At 43.9% G+C, this 22119-nt stretch overlaps 1 protein-coding gene across 7 annotated transcripts in view; it reads right to left on the bottom strand.

The window, feature by feature from the left end:
• DPP9 (dipeptidyl peptidase 9) overlaps positions 1–22119 on the bottom strand; it is a 53539-nt gene that overhangs the window by 21033 nt on the left and 10387 nt on the right. For all 7 annotated transcript variants that reach the window (XM_070744334.1, XM_070744385.1, XM_070744343.1 and 4 more), the window contains 10 exons: positions 20946–21202; positions 19143–19255; positions 17539–17712; positions 13815–13983; positions 12589–12702; positions 11039–11167; positions 9893–9954; positions 7676–7776; positions 3665–3842; positions 413–578 (listed from right to left, as the gene is read on the bottom strand). In XM_070744334.1, coding sequence (XP_070600435.1) covers positions 413–578; positions 3665–3842; positions 7676–7776; positions 9893–9954; positions 11039–11167; positions 12589–12702; positions 13815–13983; positions 17539–17712; positions 19143–19255; positions 20946–21202 — 1463 coding nt within the window. The remainder of the gene's footprint in view (positions 1–412; positions 579–3664; positions 3843–7675; positions 7777–9892; positions 9955–11038; positions 11168–12588; positions 12703–13814; positions 13984–17538; positions 17713–19142; positions 19256–20945; positions 21203–22119) is intronic.

Raw genomic sequence — 22119 nt, forward strand, 5'->3', positions numbered from 1 at the left:
GGGGGAGTTGATTGCAGAGGGCCGGGGCCGCCACAGAGAAGGGCTCTTCCCCTGGGGCCTGCCAGATGACATTGTTTAGTTGACGGGACCCGGAGAAGGCCAACTCTGTGGGACCTTATCGGCCGCTGGGATTCGTGCGGCAGAAGGCGGGTCCCGGAGGTATGGTATATTTATGGTATATTAAATATTCAAGACTGGGATCAGCGCTCATCAGGGCCAGAAAAAGTGGGATTTGGGAAAGGAGCGAGGAGGAGGAGGAGTGTGGAGTCCTCGGCGCTTGGTAGTTTTCTTCCAGACGTTTCATAACCCAATTAGGTAACATCACCAGTGCTAGAAAAGGGCGGGATGTCCGTCCTTCCCATATCCCAAAAGTTATACACAAGGGGAAGGTCCAAGCGCTTGGGGCTCTCACCTTTGCTAGGCACGTACGGCTGAGTCCAGTCGTACATCTTGCGCTGCAGGATGGCTGTGACTCTGTACAGGTGGCAGAAGCCCGTCCTGCATTCGTTCGCTCGGAGGAAGGTCAGCTCGTCGTCTTTCTCCTCCGACTGGGCGAAAGGGTAGAAGATGTCGTGGATCTACCGGGGAGACAAAAATTGTCATTTACCACGTATCATTTCGATTGGGTTTCCAATATATTAAGATAAGCCAGCATAGAGTGTTAGGAAGAAAGAACAGGTATTGACAAAATTGAACGGGTCCAAAGACGGACTACAAGAATGGTGGAAGGTCTTAAGCATAAAACGTATCAGGAAAGACTTCATGAACTCCATCTGTATAGTCTGGAGGGCAGAAGGAAAAGGGGGGACATGATCAAAAGATTTAATTATGTTAAAGGGTTAAATAAGGTCCAGGAGGGAAGTGTTTTTAATAGGAAAATGACACAAGAACAAGGAGGCACAATCTGAAGTTAGTTGGGGGAAAGATCAAAAGCAACATGAGAAAATATTATTTTACTGAAAGAGTAGTAGATGCTTGGAACAAACTTCCAGCAGACGTAGTTGGTAAATCCACAGTAACTGAATTTAAACATGCATGGGATAAACATAGATCCATCCTAAGATAAAATACAGAAATAGTATAAGGGCAGACTAGATGGATCATGAGGTCTTTTTCTGCCGATAGACATCTATGTTTCTATGTTTTAAGGGCTGGGCAGTAATTATGGGCTGGGCTGCAATTTGGTAATACAGTGGTACCTCTACTTATGAACTTAATTTGTTCTGTGACCAGGTTCTTAAGTAGAAAAAAATGTAAGTAAAAGCAATTTTTCTCATAGGAATCAATGTAAAAGCAAATAATGCGTGCAAACCCATTAGGAAAGAAATAAAAAGCTCAGAATTTTGGTGGGAGGTTGAAGAAGAGGAGGAGGACAGTCGCTGCCAAAGGAAGAAGGTGAGGGAGAGGGGGAATCAAAAAAATCCAAAACTTTAAAGTGCCCCCCTTTTGCCTTTCCGTGCCCAGATGCTCCGGGGACCAACCTCGTGCCGGGTGTAGGGGAGCCAGCACGAGGGAGTCACCATAGCGAAGTGGTTTATTCCCTGTCCAAGCGCCCAGAGAAAGGAAAACGCTCCATATGCTCTGGGCTGCCAAAGCCTCCTTAAGCGCCACGGAAAGGCTCCTTTGGCAGCCCAGAAAAGCCCGAGATGGCCGGGATTAAAGGGGGAATGGCAGGAAACTGGCTGGGCCTTTGTCCGGACTCGGGTTCTTAAGTAGAAAATGGTTCTTAAGAGGAGGCAAAAAAATCTTGAACACTCAGTTCTTATCTAGAAAAGTTCTTAAGTAGAGGCGTTCTTAGGTAGAGGCACCACTGTATAAGAGAGACGGTTGTGCTGCTCTCTGATTACATTCTGATGATTACATTCTGTATTGCATCTTATATTGTAATGCTGGTTATTGTTATTTATATATGCTGGTTAAGTATAATCTGTGATCTGTGTGCAATATTATGTACAGAATATACTAGGAGCTGTGTGCATGATACTATAGAATATACTAAGAGCTGGGTGCAAGATATTGTGAAGAATATATTATAGAAACATAGAATACTGACGGCAGAAAAAGACCTCATGGTCCATCTAGTCTGCCCTTATACTATTTCCTGTATTTTATCTTAGGATGGATACTATGTTTATCCCAGGCATGTTTAAATTCAGTTACTGTGGATTTACCAACCACGTCTGCTGGAAGTTTGTTCCCAAGGATCTACTACTCTTTCAGTCAAATAATATTTTCTCACGGTGCTTTTGATCTTTCCCCCAACTAACTTCAGAATGTGTCCCCTTGTTCTTGTGTTTATTAAAAACACTTCCCTCCTGAACCTTATTTAACCCTTTAACATATTTAAATGTTTCGATCATGTCCCCCCTTCTCCTTCTGTCCTCCAGACTATACAGATTGAGTTCATGAAGTCTTTCCTGGTACGTTTTATGCTTAAGACCTTCCACCATTCTTGTAGCCCGTCTTTGGACCCGTTCAATTTTGTCAATATCTTTTTGTAGGTGAGGTCTCCAGAACTAAACACAGTATTCCAAATGGGGTCACACCAGCACTCTATATAAGGGGATCACAATCTCCCTCTTCCTGCTTGTTATACCTCTAGCTATGCAGCCAAGCATCCTACTTGCTTTTCCTACCGCCCGACCACACTGCTCACCCATTTTGAGACTGTCAGAAATCACTACCCCTCAATCCTTCTCTTCTGAAGTTTTTGCTAACACAGAACTGCCAATGCAATACTCAGATTGAGGATTCCTTTTCCCCAAGTGCATTATTTTACATTTGGAAACATTAAACTGCAGTTTCCATTGCTTTGACCATTTATCTAGTAAAGCTAAATCATTTAGATTAGATATCAGAAAAAACTTTCTAACGGTAAGGGTGGAACAGTTTGCCACAGGGGGTGGTGAGCTCGCCTTCACTGGAGGTCTTCAAACAAAGACTGGACAGCCATCTTTCTGGGATGGTTTGATGAATCCTGCTTTGAGCAGGGGATTGGACCCGATGACCCTTCCAACTCTATGATTCTATGATTCAATTGCGTCTTGGGGGCAGTGTTCCCTCTAATTTTTTTTTTGGGGTGGGCGGAAAAGTATAGTGTCTGAGCGGCAGTCCCTTCGGGACTGGGCGGCACAGAAATATTAAATAAATAAACAAACAAACAAACAAAAAACCCACCCTGTTTTGCCTCAGAGAATTTCAAAATAAAATACTGTACTGTGTGTCTATAACAGTGAGCTCATAATAGGGCAACTCTATCAATATCAAAATGCCACTTAAATAGTTGAGCTAGTTTCAAACTAGATTTTGATTTTCTTTCTCTCTTCCTTACTCCCATTCTTTTTCTTTCTCTTTTCCTTCCTCTCTTTTTTCTATCTGTTTCTCTCTCTTCCTCTCTCTCTCCTTCCCTCTCACTCTTTCCCTCTCGGCTTCTGGGCAGGTTTGGAAAACTCTGAGTTGATGATGATTTTTAAGTGAGCGATTGCTCACTGCTCAGCTTAGAGGGAACTATGCTTGGGGGTGGAAGAAATAGCACCTTTGGGACAACTTCGACTTGGATGACTGAAAATCTTTTGCAGACGAGAATGGAGAGCGTCAGAAAATCTGGGAGGGAGGAGAGGGGTTTGTCAGCGAGGAAAAGGCCCCATATCTGAGCCCGCCTTACGTTAATCCAGACGTTGGTGACTTCTTCGTAGACGATGAAGGGGTGGGTGTCCTCGGGCACGGCTTTGGCAAATTCCTGGCGCTGCTCCTCGTTTTCCGGTACCGGGATGAAGAGGGCAGGAGGGAAGAGGACTAGTTGGAGTAGCTGCTGAGGTCTGTCGAGGAACATGGCCCAGGCACTACACAGGAGAGAGGGAGGAAAGTTTGTGAGTAGGAAAAGCTAACGGCAGCAATTGCAGGCTGAACCTTTAGCAGCCACGGCCGAGGAAACGCCGTGAACCACGGGAGCCTCCAAAGGTGGCAACTTGTGAAGATTTTGTGGAATTCCAATTCGCAGAATTCTGGGGGTTGAAGGCCACAAGTCTCAGAATTGCCAAGTTTGAGGACCCCTGCCATAAACTGAACTCAGAGTTTACAACTCAAAACTCCCCTGGCGCAGCTTTCCACATCCGTCCATCCATCCATCCATCCATCCATCCAATCTATCTAATCTAATCTAATCTAATCTAATCTAATCTATCTATCTATCTATCTATCTATCTATCTATCTATCTATCTATCCTCTCTCTCTCTCTCTCTATCATCTATCTATCTATCTATCTAATCTCTCTCTCTCTCTCTCTAATCTATCTATCTATCTATCTATCTAATCTATCTCTCTATCTCTCTCTATCTAATCTATCTCTCTATCTAATCTATCTCTCTATCTATCTATCTACCTATCTATCTAATCTATCTATCTCTCTATCTCTCTAATCTCTCTAATCTATCTATCTATCTATCTATCTATCTATCTATCTAATCTATCTATCTCTCTCTAATCTATCTATCTCTCTATCTATCTATCTATCTATCTATCTATATCTCTCTAATCTCTCTAATCCAAGGGTAGGCAAAGTGGGCTCTTCTATGGCTTGTGGACTTCAACTCCCAGAATTCCTGAGCCAATCGTGCTATGCTATGAATTCTGGGAGTTGAAGTCCACAGGTCACAGAAGAGCCAACTTTGCCTACCCCTGCTCTAATCTATCTATCTATCTATCTATCTATCTATCTATCTATCTATCTATCTATCTATCTACCTACCTACCTACCTACCTACCTACCTACCTACCTACCGTAGACTCGGGGCGGCTAACAACACTAATAAAAACAGCATATAACAAATCTAATATTTAAAATAACTTTAAAAAACCCTTATTAAAAACCAAACAAGCACACACACACAAACATACCATGCATAAATTGTATAGGCCTAGGGGGAAAGGATATCTCAGTTCCCCCATGCCTGACGACAGAGGTGGATTTTAAGGAGCTTACGAAAGGCGAGGAGGGTGGGGGCAATTCTGATCTCTGGGGGGAGCTGGTTCCATTTTTTAGAATGCAATGTTCCACATCTTTCATATACTGCTCAAAAAAATGAAGGAAGCACTCAAACAACACATCCTAGATCTGAATGAATGAAATATTCTCATTGAATATTTCAGTTGCACAACTATTCCACTTACACAACAGTGAAACTGACTGTCAATCAGTGTTGCTTCCTAAGCAGACAGTTTGATTTCACAGAAGTTTGATTTACTTGGAGTTATATTCTGTTTTTTAACTGTTCCTTTTAATTTTTTTGAGCAGTATATTAGCATCTGAAATGCAAAAGGCAGGCAGCTTTGGAGCAGGGCAGGACAGAGCAGCCCCAGTTGCCAGTAAACCATGATCGAGACACCCAAATGTTGATAAAGGAGAATATTTGTAGCTCAGGGTTGAAATGAGGGGTCCTTGGTGCTCTCTGAGCTTGGTGGTTTTGTTGCAGATGCCTCATTACCCAACTAGGTAACGTCCTCAGTGATATAAGGAGGCAGGGTGTATGGAAAGGAAGAGGAAGAGAATAGAATAGGATAAAATGGAAAATAGAATAGAAACATAGAAACATAGAAGTCTGACGGCAGAAAAAGACCTCATGGTCCATCTAGTCTGCCCTTATACTATTTCCTGTATTTTATCTTAGGAGGGATCTATGTTTATCCCAGGCATGTTTAAATTCAGTTACTGTGGATTTATCTACCACGTCTGCTGGAAGTTTGTTCCAAGGATCTACTACTCTTTCAGTAAAATAATATTTTCTCATGTTGCTTTTGATCTTTCCCCCAACTAACTTCAGATAGAAACATAGAAACATAGAAGACTGACGGCAGAAAAAGACCTCATGGTCCATCTAGTCTGCCCTTATACTATTTCCTGTATTTTATCTTACAATGGATATGTTTATCCCAGGCATGTTTAAATTCAGTTACTGTGGATTTACCAACCACGTCTGCTGGAAGTTTGTTCCAAGGATCTACTACTCTTTCAGTAAAATAATATTTTCTCATGTTGCCTTTGATCATTCTCCCAACTAACTTCAGATTGTGTCCCCTTGTTCTTGTGTTCACTTTCCTATTAAAAACACTTCCCTCCTGAACCTTATTTAACCCTTTAACATATTTAAATGTTTCGATCATGTCCCCCCTTTTCCTTCTGTCCTCCAGACTATACAGATTGAGTTCATGAAGTCTTTCCTGATACGTTTTATGCTTAAGACCTTCCACCATTCGTGTAGACCATCTTTGGACTCGTTCAATTTTGTCAATATCTTTTTGTAGGTGAGGTCTCCAGAACTGAACACAGTATTCCAATAGAATTCTTTATTAGCCAAGTGTGATTGGACACACAAGGAATTTCATATGCTCTCAGTGTACATAAAGGAAAAGAAACATTTGTCAAGAATAGAATAGAAAATCAAATAGAACAGAGTAGAATAGAATATAGAATAGACTAAAAAATAGAATAGAATAGAAAATAGAAGAATAAAGAAGAATAGGACAGAATAGAATAGAAAAGACTATAAATAAGGAACAGAGTAGAATACAAAATAGAACAGAACAACAGAATTCTTCATTGGCCAAGTGTGAGAGAGCATCTGCACCAAAGGAATTTGTCTTTGGTGCAGATGCTCTCAGGGTACATAAAAGAAAAGTTAGTCAAGAATCAAAAGGTACAACACTTAATGAGAGGAGAGGAAGGAGAACAGGAAGAAGGGGAGGAAGACGAAAGAGAAGAGGAGGAAGAAGACAACAAGGACTGTGTCATCTTTAATAATAATAATAATTTATTGGATTTGTATGCCGCCCCTCTCTGTAGACTCGGGGTGGCTAACAACAATGATAAAAACAGCATGTGACAATCCAATAATAAAACAACTAAAAACTGTTATTATAAAACCAAACATACACACAAACATACCATGCATAACTTGTAATGGCCTAGGGGGAAGGAATATCTCAACTCCCCCATGCCTGGCGGTATAAATGAGTCTTGAGTAGTTTACGAAAGACAGGGAGGGTGGGGGCAATTCTAATCTCCGGGGGGAGTTGGTTCCAGGGGGCCGGGGCCGCCACAGAGGCGGCTTTTCCCCTGGGGCCAACCAAACGACATTGTTTAGTCGATGGGACCCGGAGAAGGCCAACTCTGTGGGACCTTATTGGTCGCTGGGATTTGTGCGGTAGCAGGCGGTTTTTTGAGCTTCGTGGTTTTCTCAAAGATATCTCATTACCCAACTAAATAATGTCAGCTGTGGTAGAAGGGGATAGAAGGCGGCAGGGGGTATGGAGATGAGAGGAAGAGGAAGGAGAAGAGGAAGAAGAGAAGGAAGAAGACAACAAGGATTGTCGGGTCTTTGATGCTTTCTGAACTTGATGGTTTTTTACAGATGTTTCATTCATTCATTACCAACTAGGTAACACCGCCAGTGCTTCCCCTTTTATTAGCCTACTTTATTTATTTAATTGGATTTATATGCTGCCCCTCTCCGAGGACTCGGGGCGGCTTACAGCATATAAAAAAAACAATGATAAAGATAGATATTATTTAGATAATAAAACATTTGCAAAAAACCTCCACCAAGCTCACAGAGGAGCCCTCACTCAGCTACGGATCAAAACGCTAACGATCTCCGTCTCAACTACACAGATACTTACTATTTGCCATCTCGGGTCCAACCCGCTCGCGCAATATACTCCACATTGGGGAACATGGTGGCAAAGGGGTGCACCAGCTCCATGTCGCTGGCCTGCACGATCTGCAAGTATTCGGTGGGGAGAGAAGAGAGAGGTTGAAACCAGAGAGAGTCTCTCCCAAGAAAGTTATCACCAAAGCAGAAACAATACGGACTGAGTAGCTTCTATAAATCCAACTTAATTAAATGACAAATTACAAGCAAATTACTTAATCTGGACAAAAAAAAATTAAAACAATAACTTCCTTTTCATTCCTTCAATGATGAAGGCACTATTGTTTTTATTTGGTTATAATTTTATGGCGCCGCTTTTTATCATCCAACTCCATCACTACTTCGCACACAAATATACAATTAAAAGCAGACGCAATTAAAATAATACAGGCGGGATGCAAAGGAATAAATTCTAACCACGGAAAGAAAAACCAATGCAGTAAAATGAACATCGAGAAGAAAGCGACTGTCATCAAATGAATAGTTGGGAGTTAATTTTATTTAACGGTTTAATTTTTATTTTTTTTTAAAGAGCAGGATGGAAGATTTCCCCAAAGAAATTAACCAAATGAGATGTGAGGTTGTTTTGGCATTGTTGGGGTATTTTTTCCCATTTTTACATGACACCAGCAGAGTTACAGCCCCAATTTTCTTCCTAAAATGCACTGAAATAGGCGGAGGGAGAAGGCAGGATACAAGATTAAAATATTAATATGCCCCAAAAGCCATTAAAAAAGGGACAAGCAGCATAGCTACAGCTGCACCATTCATAAATTGTAGAAGGTTTTGTCAGTGGTAGTGATGGGTGAACGCAACGGTGTTCGGGTTCGGCAAGTTCGAATGAACTTCACGCAAAGTTCGGCCGAACCCGAACCCGAACGGTCCGTGGCGCCAAAGCTCTGCCCCCGGAATCCCATCGGTTTTTTTATTTTTATGGATTTTTAATTTTTATTTATTTTTATTTTTACGTGAAAGGACACCGCAGCGGCGCTGCAAGCAAAGGGAGGTCCTTTCACGTAAAAATAAAAATTCCACCATTCTTGTAGCCCGTCTTGGCCAATAACATTCTATTCTATTCTATATAGGTAATCCTCGATTTACAACAGTTTGTTCAAAATTTCAATGGCACTGAAAAAAATGCGGCTGATGGGTGTTTTTCACACATGACCGTGGCCGCGTTCCCCATGATCAAAATTCAGACCCTTGGCAAATGACTCATATTTATGACCATTGCAGCATCCCAGGGGAGATCATACGGTCCCATTTTACGACATTCAGACCAGCAAAGTCAGTTGGGAAATCAGATTTCACTTTAGAACCAGGTTACTGGCTTATCCTTTGCAGTGCTTCACTTAACAACTGTGACAAGACAGGTTGTAAAATGGAGCAAAGCTCACTTAACAAATGCTGGGCGCAAATTATCTCCGGGACCGCCTTCTGCCGCAAAAATCCCAGCGACCGATTAGGTCCCACAGAGTGGGCCTTCTCCGGGTCCCGTCAACTAAACAATGTAGTTTGGCGGGACCCAGGGGAAGAGCCTTCTCTGTGGCGGCCCCGGCCCTCTGGAACCAACTCCCCCCAGAGATCAGAATTGCCCCCACCCTCCTCGCCTTCCGTAAGCTCCTTAAAACCCACCTCTGCCGCCAGGCATGCGGGAACTGAGATACTCTTTCCCCCTAGGCCTTTACAATTTACGCATGGTATGCCTGTATGTATGTCTGGTTTTATAATAAGGGTTTTTAGTTGTTTTATTATTGGATTGCTGCATGCTGTTTTTATCACTGTTGTTAGCCGCCCCGAGTCCACGGAGAGGGTCGGCATACAAATCGAATAAATAAATAAATAAATAAATAAATAAATAAATAAATAAATAAATAAAATAAAATAAAATAAAATAAAAAAATAAATAAATAAGATTGTAAATTGAGGGTTTAGCTGCATTGCATCTGATTTTGAAAGAAAAGATTGGACCACTGTTGATCCAGGATGGTGTAAAAGGCTTCCTGCCTTGGCTAAGGACCTGGACTAGAAGACCTCCAAGGTCCCTTCCAGCCCTGTGACTCTATGATTCTCTGTCCTACTCTCTTAGTTTTTAAAGTGTTGGTTGAAAAAAAGAAGAAGACCAGTGGGGCCTAAGATACAGTATAAAAATCACAGCTTCCACATCGGAGCCCAAAATACTCACCTTTCCTTGGCTGTCAGTTTGAAACTCTGCCAGCTTTAAGGAGATTTTGGGGTTTTTGCTGCCTGAAATGGAGATGTAATAAAGGTTTGTAAAATACAGTGATTTGAAACTTTGACATCCGCATTTAGGTAGGGGGAGGTCCCCCCATCCAAGGGGAAAAAATCAGTTCTAATCACTTACCGTATTTTTGGAGTATAAGACGCACCCTTTTCCCTCGTAAAGGAGGCTGAAAATTTAGCCGTGTCTTATACTCTGAACGTAGCTTTTTCTAAGCTTATTTTTCCCCAGCCCTAACAAAGCACTAACAATCTTCCCTGCTCTTCTTGTTTTCATTGCTATTCCCTCCAAAAAAGTTTTTTTCAACCCTAAGGAGATGATAAGAATCTTCCCAGCTTGCAGGATTTTTTTTATTCTTACTCCGAATAGGTTTTTTGCAAGCCCTAAGTCTTTGCAGTCTTGTTTTCACTGCTACTCCCTTCAAAGAAGGGTTTTCCAAGCCCTACCCAGGGGATAAAATTAATTTGCTGTAGATTCCCCCCCCCCCCAGTTTCCTCCCCAAAAACTATGATGCGTCTCTATGTTCTGGCGGCTCCAAAAAATATGGTAGATTAATTTCTTTGCATCTTACAATGGTGCAAATCCCGAAGTAGAAAATCCAATTTTTATCCACAATCCTATCTGGTGCACGATATGATGTCTTAACTGTATGTTCTTCCCTCCTCGTGGAGCTCAGTTAAGGGTACCACGTCCCACCATGGGAAAGCTATGGTTAGATTACTCCAAATTGGTGAGGGTCACACAAAGGCCAGGTCCTGTCAGCAAAGCAATGCCGTTGGGTGGGTCCTAGGGGAAGGGCCTTCTCTGTGGCGGCTCCAGACTGAAATTAAATTAATCAGTGGAACAACTTGCCTCCAGAAATTGTGGGTGCTCCACCACTGAGGTTTTGAAGAAGAGACTGGACAGCCCTTTGTCTGAAATGGCATGGGATCTCCTGCTTGAGCAGGGGGTTGGACTAGAAGACCTCCAAGGTCCCTTCCAGCACTGTTGTTCTATGTTCTAGATGTCAGCCTACATACAGACTGCACATGGACATACGTTCTGTAAGGACTACCTATAACTTTCTTCTCCTTCCATCCCCCAACTGACCTGTTCTGGGATACCGGTACGTGTCCGTTTTCCGTTCTTCCAGGGCTGGTGAAGGCACGTGAATCACCTCCACATCGGATTCGTCGACTTCCTCGTACAGAATTCGCAACGTCTTCCAGCCTTCGGGTCCTAAATGGAAAGCAGGGCAAATAGAAAGCAGTCGTTTAAAAAATAAGACCAATACAGTAATTTGAATATTCTACAGACAGGATAAGACGGAGTGGCTGTGGGTTTTGCCTCCCAAGGACAATTCCATCTGTCCGTCCATTACCCTGGGGGGGGGGAATTATTGACCCCCTCAGAGAGGGTCCGCAACTTGGGCGTCCTCCTCGATCCACAGCTCACATTAGAAAACCATCTTTCAGCTGTGGCGAGGGGGGCGTTTGCCCAGGTTCGCCTGGTGCACCAGTTGCGGCCCTATCTGGACCGGGACTCATTGCTCACAGTCACTCATGCCCTCATCACCTCGAGGTTCGGCTACTGTAATGCTCTCTACATGGGGCTACCTTTGAAAAGTGTTCGGAAACTTCAGATCGTGCAGAATGCAGCTGCGAGAGCAGTCATGGGCTTACCTAGGTACGCCCATGTTTCACCATCACTCCGCAGTCTGCATTGGCTGCCGATCAATTTCCAGTCACAATTCAAAGTGTTGGTTATGACCTTTAAAGCCCTTCATGACATCGGACCAGAATATCTCCGAGACCGCCTCCTGCCGCACGAATCCCAGCGACCGATTAGGTCCTACAGAGTGGGCCTTCTCCGGGTCCCGTCAACTAAACAATGCCGGTTGGCGGGTCCCAGGGGAAGAGCCTTCTCTGTGGCGGCGCCGGCTCTCTGGAACCAACTCCCCCCGGAGATTAGAACTGCCCCTACTCTTCCTGCCTTCCGAAAACTCCTTAAGACTCACCTTTGCCGTCAGGCATGGGGAAACTAAACATCTCCCTTGGGCATGTTAATTTATACATGGTATGCTTGTGTGTGTGTTTACTATTACATGGGGTTTTTCTTAAATCGTTAAATATTTTAATTAATTGGATTGTTGTGACTGTTTTTACTTGTTGTGAGCCGCCCCGAGTCTTCGGAGAGGGGCGGCATACAAGTCCAACTAATAAATAAATAAAATAAATTTATAGTTATTGACTTCCGGTTCAACAGAAAATAAAAATCTGCCTCTCCCTCCCAGCAATTTGCCCACTTGAAGCTAGTTTCACTTTCAGTTTAGCACATGGCCTGCCTGCAAACTCGCTCAGCTGAGGGGTCGGGAAGCTGGTACTCAGTTGCTTGGCTTAACAGGCTCAGAACTGCTTTTGCTGCAAGGAGGTAAAATTGCTGGGAGGCAGAGGCCAAAGGGCGCGGGTGGCTAAGTGGGGCTACATTCAGTGTATAAGACCCATCCAAGTTTTCACCCACTTTTGGGGGGTAAAATTGTGCGTCTTATACTCTGAAAAATAGGGTAGTTGTTTAGCAGAGTGGTTGCATGGGGTCGGGGAGACTGTCCTTGTGTCCAGTTGTTCTGCTGTACTTGGAGAAGGACAGTCTGGACCACGTACCTTCTTGGCAAGACGTTGGACACCACCAGTACCCTGTAAAGCGATCAAATTCTTCCTGGATGACGAAAGTGGCCACACCAGCCGACTTGGGATCGTCTAACACGCTCGATAAACCTGGAGGGGGGACACACCAAAACAACCAATTTTCGAGTCTCCTTGTATCAAGTGTCTAAAACTCTCATCTAAGTTAAATTAGCCAAATATGGTTGCCTCCTACAGGCAGCATTCACCATCTCCTGGTGATTGACTCAAAGTCACCCAGCCAGCTTCCCTAACTAAGGCGGGACTAGAATTCACTGTCTCCTGGTGATTGGCCCAAAGTCACCCAGCCAGCTTTCCTAACTAAGGCAGGACTAGAATTCACTTTCTTCGTGTGATTAGTCCAAAGTCACCCAGCCAGCTTTCCTAGCTAAGGCGGGACTAGAATTCACTGTCTTCGTGTGATTGGCCCAAAGTCACCCAGCTGGATTCTAGTCCCACCTTAGACATGAAATCGGGCTGGGTGACTGGGCCAATCACTAGGAGATAGTGAGTTCTAGTCCTGCCTTAGTTATGAAAGCTGGCTGGGTGATTATAGACCAGTCCCTTGTCTCAGCCCAACCCGCCTAACAAGGCGGGACTAAATCTCACCATCTTCTGGTGATTGGCCCAAAGTCACCCAGCTGGACTTCATGCTTAAGACAGTACTAGAACTCACTTGCTCCTTTTTCTAGTCTGGTGCTTTAACCACTAGACAAAACTGGCACTTTTATATTATGGGGGTACTTATATTGTTTCTTATAAATTGTTATATATAGTTTTATATATACAGTGGTACCTCGACATACGAGTTTAATTCGTGCCAGAGCCGACCTCGTATGTCGATCGTCTCGTATCTCGAACAAATGCATTTAGATTTGGCTTTTTGCACGGAGATAACTGGAAAAAATGGAATTCTTGCGCCACCTAGTGGACGCTCGGCTCGTATCCCGAATTTGAGCTCGGGTGTCGAACAGAAATTTTGCTCGCGTCGCAGCTCGTAACTTGAAATACTCGCATGTGGAGCAGCTCCTATCTAGAGGTACTACTGTATACGTTTTCTAAATGTATGGAACAATCCCCGCAAGGCTTCAGAGAAACCAGGCGCCATCCAGCGCGAGCTATTTCTGTGCATCCGCGCCCTGAAACCAAAGCCTGTGTCGCCATCCCTGCGAGGGAACCTCCGGCCAAGGCCCGGGCAGCGTTACCTTTCTGGCAGAAAGTCAGGCGCCGCTCTTCCCCCGTCTCGATGTTCGCCACCCACAGGTCATTGTTGTTGATGAAGGAGAAGAAGGAAGGGTCTGCTGAGCAGATTTTGGGGTCCATCCTGGGCCCCGAGCATTGCGTCTGGATTTCCAGTGGCTTCATAGGAGAGATCTGCAGCCGAAGAAAGTGACCTTTTTTAATTGACCATTTATGGATACTCCTGAATTTACAACCATTTGTTTATTATTATTATTATTATTATTAATTATTATTATTTATTAGATTTGTATGCCGCCATCTCCGTAGACTAGGGGCGGCTCACAACACAATAAAACAGTTCATAACAAATCTAATAATTTACAATTTAAAATATTTAAAAAAACCCATTATTAAGCAGACATACGTACAAACATACCATACATAAATTGTATAGGCCCGGGGGAGATATCTCAGTTCCCCCATGCCTGACGACAAAGGTGGGTTTTGAGGAGTTTACGAAAGGCAAGGAGGGTAGGGGCAGTTCTAATCTCTGGGGGGAGCTGGTTCCATAGAGTCGGGGCCGCCACAGAGAAGGCTCTCCCCCTGGGACCCACCAAACGACATTGTTTAGTCGATGGGACCCGGAGAAGGCCCACTCTGTGGGATCTAATCGGTCGCTGGGATTCATGCGGCAGAAGGCGGTCTCGGAGATATTCTGGTCCGATGCCATGAAGGGCTTTATAGGTCATAACCAACACTTTGAATTGTGACCGGAAATTGATCGGCAACCAATGCAGACTGCGGAGTGTTGGAGTAACATGGGCATACCTGGGGAAGCCCATGACTGCTCTCGCAGCTGCATTCTGCACGATCTGAAGTTTCCGAACACTCTTCAAAGGTAGCCCCATGTAGAGAGCATTACAGTAGTCGAACCTCGAGGTGATGAGGGCATGAGTGACTGTGAGCAGTGACTCCTGGTCCAAATAGGGCCGCAACTGGTGCACCAGGCGAACCTGGGCAAACACCCCCCTCGCCCCCCTGGATGTTAAGTGAAAAAAAGTGGCTTATGACCAGTGCTTTTACAGCCCTCTCTATTTATTTTTTTTATAAAACTTTATTAATTTTCATAAAAATCACACACAAACGTACAAACATTTAACACACAGTAGGGGTTACAATTGCCCCTCTCGTCTTAGAAGTTAATTTTTAATACAGAAAAGGAATATATTCTGAATTCATTAAGTCAACATATTAATCTAGATGAAAAGAAGAATTTTGTTCAAACGTTTTAGTAACATAAAATTAAGTTAATAAAAAAGAAAAATATATAAAGTCATTTTAATATATTCATACATTTCTCATAACATTTAATTTTTATTTTTATCTAGACACTTATAAACTTTATTCCAAACAGTATAAAATTCAGATTCTTCTTCGTCATTCAGCCTTCTCGACATCATATCCATCTCAGCACAGTCTAAGATTTTATTTATTACATCTTCTTTTTGGGGGATATTTTCCCCCTTCCAATTTTGTACATAAACTATCCTGGCCGCTGTTAAAATATGAACAACTAAATAAAAAATATCTTTTTTTATATTTCCGCTTGGTTATGCCTAACAAATAAAATTCTGGGGTTTTTTCTATTTCTTGTAGTACAATCTCTTTCGACATTTTTTCTATCGTTTTCCAATATATCTTAACTTTATTACAGGTCCACCATTGATGGTAATAAGAACCTATTTCCTTTTTACATTTCCAACATTTTGGGGATATATTTGGGGACATTTTGGCGATTCTGTTTGGCGGGAGATGCCACCTATAAAACATCTTAATTTGGTTTTCTTTTAAAGAAACCCTCTCTAAGTGGTTTACAGAATCAGCCTATTGCCCTCAACAATCTGGGTCCTCATATTTTTCCGACCTCAGAAGGATGGAAAGCTGAATCAAACCTGAGCCTACTGAGATTCGATCTGCCAAACTAACAGCAGCTGGCGGTCAGCAGAAGTAGTTTGCAGTCCTGCACTCTAACCACTGCACCACCGAGGCTTACAATGCTCAACATTTGGGCACTTTTCGATAAGATTTTCAAGAGCTGTGGTGGCGCAGCAGTGGTTAGAATGCAGCATTGCAGGCCAACTCTGCCGACTGCCAGGAGTTCGATCCTGAGCAGCTCAAAGTTGACTCAGCTTTCTACCCTTCCGAGGTCGGTAAAATGAGGACCCAGATTGTTGCAGGCAAATATGCTGACTCTGTAAACTGCTTTGGGAAGACTGCAAAGCATTGTGAAGCGGTATATAAGCACAAATGGTATTGCTACCATTTCTCCACCCCACCCACCTACATACATTTATCTATCATCCATACACCTATCTACCATTTATCTATCATTTATCTGTCTGTCTGTCATTTATCTATCATCTATCTTATCATTTATCTATCACTTGCCTGCCTGTCTGTCTGTCTATCTACTCACCTGCCACCCATCATAAATAGATATTTGTATTTGTACTTGTATTTATTAGATTTGTATGCTGCCCCTCTCTGAAGACTGGGGCGGCTAACAACCGTATAAAAAGACAATGTGAACAAATCTCATATTAAAAACAATCTAAAAACCCCAATTTAAAGAACCACTCATACATACAAGCATACCATGTATAAATTCTATAAGCCTAGGGGGAAGGGAAATTTCAATTCCCCCATGCCTGACGGCAGAGGTGGGTTTTAAGGAGCTTGCGAAAGGCAAGGAGGGTGGGGGCAACTCTGATATCTGTGGGGAACTGGTTCCAGAGGGTCGGGGCCGCCACAGAGAAGGCTCTTCTCCTGGGTCCCGCCAAACGACATTGCTTAGTCGACGGGACCCAGAGAAGGCCAACTCTGTGGGACCTAACCGGTCGCTGGGATTCATGCGGCAGAAGGCGGTCCCGGAGATATTCTGGTCCGATGCCATGAAGGGCTTTATAGGTCATAACCAATACTTTGAATTGTGACCGGAAATTGATCGGCAACCAATGCAGACTGCGGAGTGTTGGTGTGACATGGGCATATTTAGGGAAGCCCATGATTGATATATGATGGATGGTAGGTAGGTAGGTAGGTAGATAGTCTATCAAGATTATCTATCTATCTATCTATCTATCTATCTATCTATCTGTCTGTCTGTCTGTCTGTCTGTCTGTCTGTCTGTCTGTCTGTCTGTCTGTCTGTCTCTCTGTCTGTCTATCCATCCATCCATCCATCGACCCACCCACCCAAACACCTACCTATTGTTTATCTATCATCTATCCACTTTCTGTCTATCTACAACTTCTCTCTCTCTCCTCTCTCTCTCTCTTTCTCTCTGTGGTGGTGCAGCTGTGGTTAGGATGCCGCATTGCCGGCTAACTCTGCCGACTGCCGGGAGTTCGATACTGAGTAGCTCAAAGTTGACTCAGCTTTCTACCCTTCCGAGGTCGGTAAAATGAGGAGCCAGATTGTTGGGGGCAAATATGCTGGCTCTGTAAACTGCTTAGAGCAGTGTTTCCCAACCTTGGCAAGTTGAAGATATCTGGACTTCAACTCCCAGAATTCCCCAGCCAGCGAATGCTGGCTGGGGAATTCTGGGAGTTGAAGTCCAGATATCTTCAACTTGCCAAGGTTGGGAAACACTGACTTAGAGAGAGTGAGGGCTATAAACCACCGTGAAGCAGCCCATAAGTCTAAGACCTCTAAGGAAGGGATTGTCTGGCCGGAAGAAACGCTCACCATGAAGCCATTTTGGCCTCCGTCTCGACAGTAGAAGAGGCTGTTGCTGGCCTGGAAGAGGAAGAGGCCGCTCTCTCGGTGGAAGTCGTAGGAGGTGATCCCGAAGACCCCGAGACGTTTCCGCTCCCTCAGCAACTCTTCCTCCCTGGAGTACATCCCGTGGTGCGGAGTCGCCTGGGGAAGAGAGAAAGAACCGGCGGGATGAAGGAACGGAGCCCAGGCGGGGATTCGGAAGGAGACAAGAAATTAAAACCTTTCCCTTTTAAACAATGGACATTACAGGTTAGTCCTCGCTTCGCGGCGGTCCTGCCTAGCGTCTTTTCCAAGTTGTTGCCTGGGGGAGAGGGAAAGAACCGGCGGGCTGAAGGAATGGAGCTCAGGTGGGAATCCAGAAGGGCCCAAGAGATAAATGCATTTCCCTTTATATAAAGGAGAATACAGGAAGTCCTGACTTAACGACGGTCCTGCTTAGTGACCATTCCAAGCTGTTTCCTGAATCAAAGGGGAATTAGTGGGACGAAGGAATGGGGCTCTGGTGTGGATTTAGAGGGGCCCAAGCAATAAATGTATTTCTCTTTTAAGTAAATACAGATAGTCCTCACTTAATGATGGTCCTATTTAGCAACCGTCCCAAGTCGCTGCCTGGGCAAGATCGGAAAGAACTGATGGGATGAAAAAAAATGTGAATTTAGTGGCCACACACACCAAAAAAATGTGGTTTTCTTTAAGGCAATATTTCTCAAATATCTTAAAACCCTTAAGAGATACAATGGAAAAATATTTAACAGGGATAAAAAGAAAGGTGGAGAGAGACAGAGATAATCAGACAAACAAATCTCCCAAAAGCTAAGACAAGGAAATATGACATCCCTGGGATAAACATAGATCCATCCTAAGATAAAATACAGAAAATAGTATAAGGGCAGACTAGATGGAGCATGAGGTCTTTTTCTGCTGTCAGACTTCTATGTTTCTATGTTTCTATGACAAAGCAAATGTAGCACTTGGCTTCACTGTGACTACGGTGGGAAACCATGAAAGATCAGTATGTTTATTGTGTCTAAAAATGTTTGCAGCAAAGAAGCATGAATTAAGGCATCACTTAAACACATTGCACCCCAATCAGGCTGATAAGCCGCTTGAGTTTTTCAGTGAAAATGTGCTGAATACTGTATTGCAAACAATCATCCCAGTGGAGAGTTGTGGGAATGTGCAAAATGTTTCCTTCTTCCTAGGGAGGGGGGTGTAAGAGAAAATAATTGAGAAACACTGCTTTAAGGAAAGGAGCGCACAGGTAATCCTCACTTAACGATGATACTATTTAGCGGCCAAAGCTAGAAAAGTAAATTTTCACGCAGTCACGTGATCTCTCTTTGCATGCTTGTCAAGCAGCTTCTGCTAAGCAGACTCAATGGAGAAGCTGATGTTTTGCTTAATGACCATGGGAAAAAGTCTGAGACAGTCACGTGATACCTTGTTTAATGACTATGTTTTTAAGCAACAGAGTGGCGGATCCCCAAAGTGGTCGTTAAGCAAGGACTACCTGGGTCCCAAGTCCTGATTTGGCTGAAACATCCAAGGGCCAGGCGCGCAGGTGTTCTCACCTGGAAATGATCCAGCATCTGTTTCCACGACAACAGCAGGAGGGCTTCCTTCCGTACCTTTTTGGGAATCTCTGAGTAAAGGAGAGAATTTTCTCGGCTTCCGTACGGCATTCCTGTAGAGGAAGATCAGAGCCATAAATGAGAAGTCAGCCAATTCCTGGCTCTTTGTAATTTCTCTGAGAAATTTAAACATTCTCGTTTTTCTCTTTAAATTCTGTTGACCAAATAGAGACACAATCTGTTAAGGCTTTGTGTTCTAGTCCCGCCTTAGCCATGAAAGCTGGCTAGATGAGTTTGGGGACAATCACCAGGAGAAGATACAAGAACAAGAACAGAGTTGGAAGGGACCTTGGAGGTCTTCTAGTCCAACCCCCTTCTTCTAAAGTTCTAACCCCACTTTAGGCATGAAAGTCAGCTGGGTGACTTTGGGCCAATCCACCTGGAGATGGTGAGTTCTAGTCCTGCCTTAGGCATGAAAGCCAACTGAGTGGGTCATCTCTGCCTTTCTCAGCCCAACTTGCATTGCATGGCCGTTGCGGGGGAAAATAGCAGGACGAGGATGAATCATTAAGCTCGCTGTTTATTTGCAAAAATGATATAAACAAACAAACAAACAAATAAATGGCTGAAAATAAATGGAAGAGATTATAACTGGTAGCCTAAGGGCAGCCTGGTCTTAAGAGAAAGATTGTTTTTGAAGCAGAAGACGCACATATAGGAAATGTATATAACAGTGAAAAGAGAGAAATGGCGGAAGGAGGAGAGGCATGTTGGAGGTGGAAGGAAAGAAAGAAGGAGGGAAGGAAGGAAGGAAGGAAGGAAAGAAGTCATGGAGAGGGAGGGCAAGGGGACAAGGGAGAGGAGGAATAATAATAATAATAATAATAATTATTATTATTATTATTATTATTTATTAGATTTGTATGCCGCCTCTCTCCGAGGACTCGGAGCAGCTCCAAAGGAGTAGGAAGGAAGGTAAAAGGGAAGGAAGGAGGGAGGGAGGGAGGGAGGGCAAAGGGACAAGGAGGAGGAATAGGAGAAGGAAGGAAGGAAGGAAGGAAGGAAGGGAGGGAGGGAGGGAGGGAAGGCAAGGGGACGAGGAGGAGAAGAAGGTGGAGGAAAGATGGATGAAAGGAAGGAAGGAAAGAGGTAAAAGGAAGGAAGGAAGTCATGGAGAGAGAGGGCAAGGGGATAAGGAAGAGGAGGAGGAATAATAATAATAATAATAATAATAATTAATAATAATTATTATTATTATTAATTAGATTTGTATGCCGCCTCTCTCCGAGGACTCGGAGCGGCTCCAAAGGAGTAGGAAGGAAGGTAAAAGGGGAGGGAGGGCAAGGGGACAAGGAGGAGGAACAGGAGAAGGAAGGAAGGGAGGGAGGGGCGAAGGCAAGGGGACAAGGAGGAGAAGGTGGATGAAAGGAAGGAAGGAAAGAGGGAGAAGGAAGGAAGGGCAAGGGGACAAGGAGGAGGAGAAGGTGGAGGAAAGATGGATGAAAGGAAGGAAAGAGGTAAAAGCAAGGAAAGAAGGAAGGAAGGAAGGAAGGAAGGAAGGAAGGAAGGAAGGAAGGAAGGAAGGAAGGAAGGGGTAAAAAGCTGACTGTCCTCATACACCCAATCTCTCTCTAAAGCTGGTTCAGAATTCTAATCCCGTAGTGGCCCTTGCTCTATGAAACATCCTCTCTTTGGAGAATGAAATGGCCAAATCCAGCCTGAACAGCTTGACTTTGACACCCAGCCGTTAGCACCATTATTTTTAATGGCTTCTGAGCCCTGCCAACCAACGTGAGGTCATACCCAGGTAATACAGCCGGTGGGAGTGAGGGCTCGATTCTTCTGTTTTACGGACGAACTGGAAGTCGTGGGGGGCCTTATTCACGATCATTCCCGTGTACTTCCGGCTGCCGTGAATGATGTCACGCAGCCCCTCCCACGAGTGTTTCTCCACCTGGAACTGGGACGTGGAGGCGTCCTCCATCTCGACTGCCTCCGCGCTGTCGGACAGAGCATCCACCGCTGTCATCTTCAGCCTTCCTCCAGAACTGGTCAAAGAACTAGGAGGGAAAAAGAGCAGGAAATAACGGAGAAGGAGAAGAGAGGAACGGAAGAATCTTTCTTTCTTTCTTTCTTTCTTTCTTTCTTTCTTTCTTTCTTTCTTTCTTTCTTTCTTTCTTAGATTTGTATGCCGCCCCTCTCCGTAGACTCGGGACGGCTAACAACAATAATAAGACAATATAAACAAATCTAATATTCAAGTTTAAGTTAAATTAATAATAATAATAATAATAATAATAATAATAATAATAATAATAATAATTTATTAGATTTGTATGCCCCCCCCTTTTCCGCAGACTCGGGGCGGCTAACAACAATAATAAACACAACATGTACAATCCAATAATAAAAAACAACTAAAAACCCCTATTATAAAACCAAACATACACACAAACATACCATGCATAATTTGTAATGGCCTAGGAGGAAGAGCTATCTCAACTCCCCCATGCCTGGCGGTATAAATGAGTCTTGAGTAGTTTACGAAAGACAGGGAGGGTGGGGGCAGTTCTAACCTCCGGGGGGAGTTGGTTCCAGAGGGCGGTGGCCGCCACAGAGAAGGCTCTTCCCCTGGGGCCCGCCAAACGACATTGTTTAGTCGACGGGACCCGGAGAAGGCCAACTCTGTGGAACCTTATTGGTTGCTGGGATTCGTGCCTAATTTAAGAAACCAATCATACATACAGACATACATAAAGCAATAGCATTTAGCAACAGAATTTAGACATATATCACTTCACAGTGCTTTGCAGCCCTCTCTAAGCGGCTTACAGAGTCAGCCTCTTGCCCCCAACAATCTGGGTCCTCATTTTACGGACCTTGGAAGAATGGATGGCTGAGTCAACCTTGAGCCTACTGAGATTCGATCTGCCAAACGGCTGGCAGCTATTTCAGCAGAAGTCGCTTGCAGTACTGT

This window comes from Erythrolamprus reginae, chromosome 1 (genome assembly GCF_031021105.1).
Source record: "Erythrolamprus reginae isolate rEryReg1 chromosome 1, rEryReg1.hap1, whole genome shotgun sequence".
Taxonomy (NCBI): domain Eukaryota; kingdom Metazoa; phylum Chordata; class Lepidosauria; order Squamata; family Dipsadidae; genus Erythrolamprus; species Erythrolamprus reginae.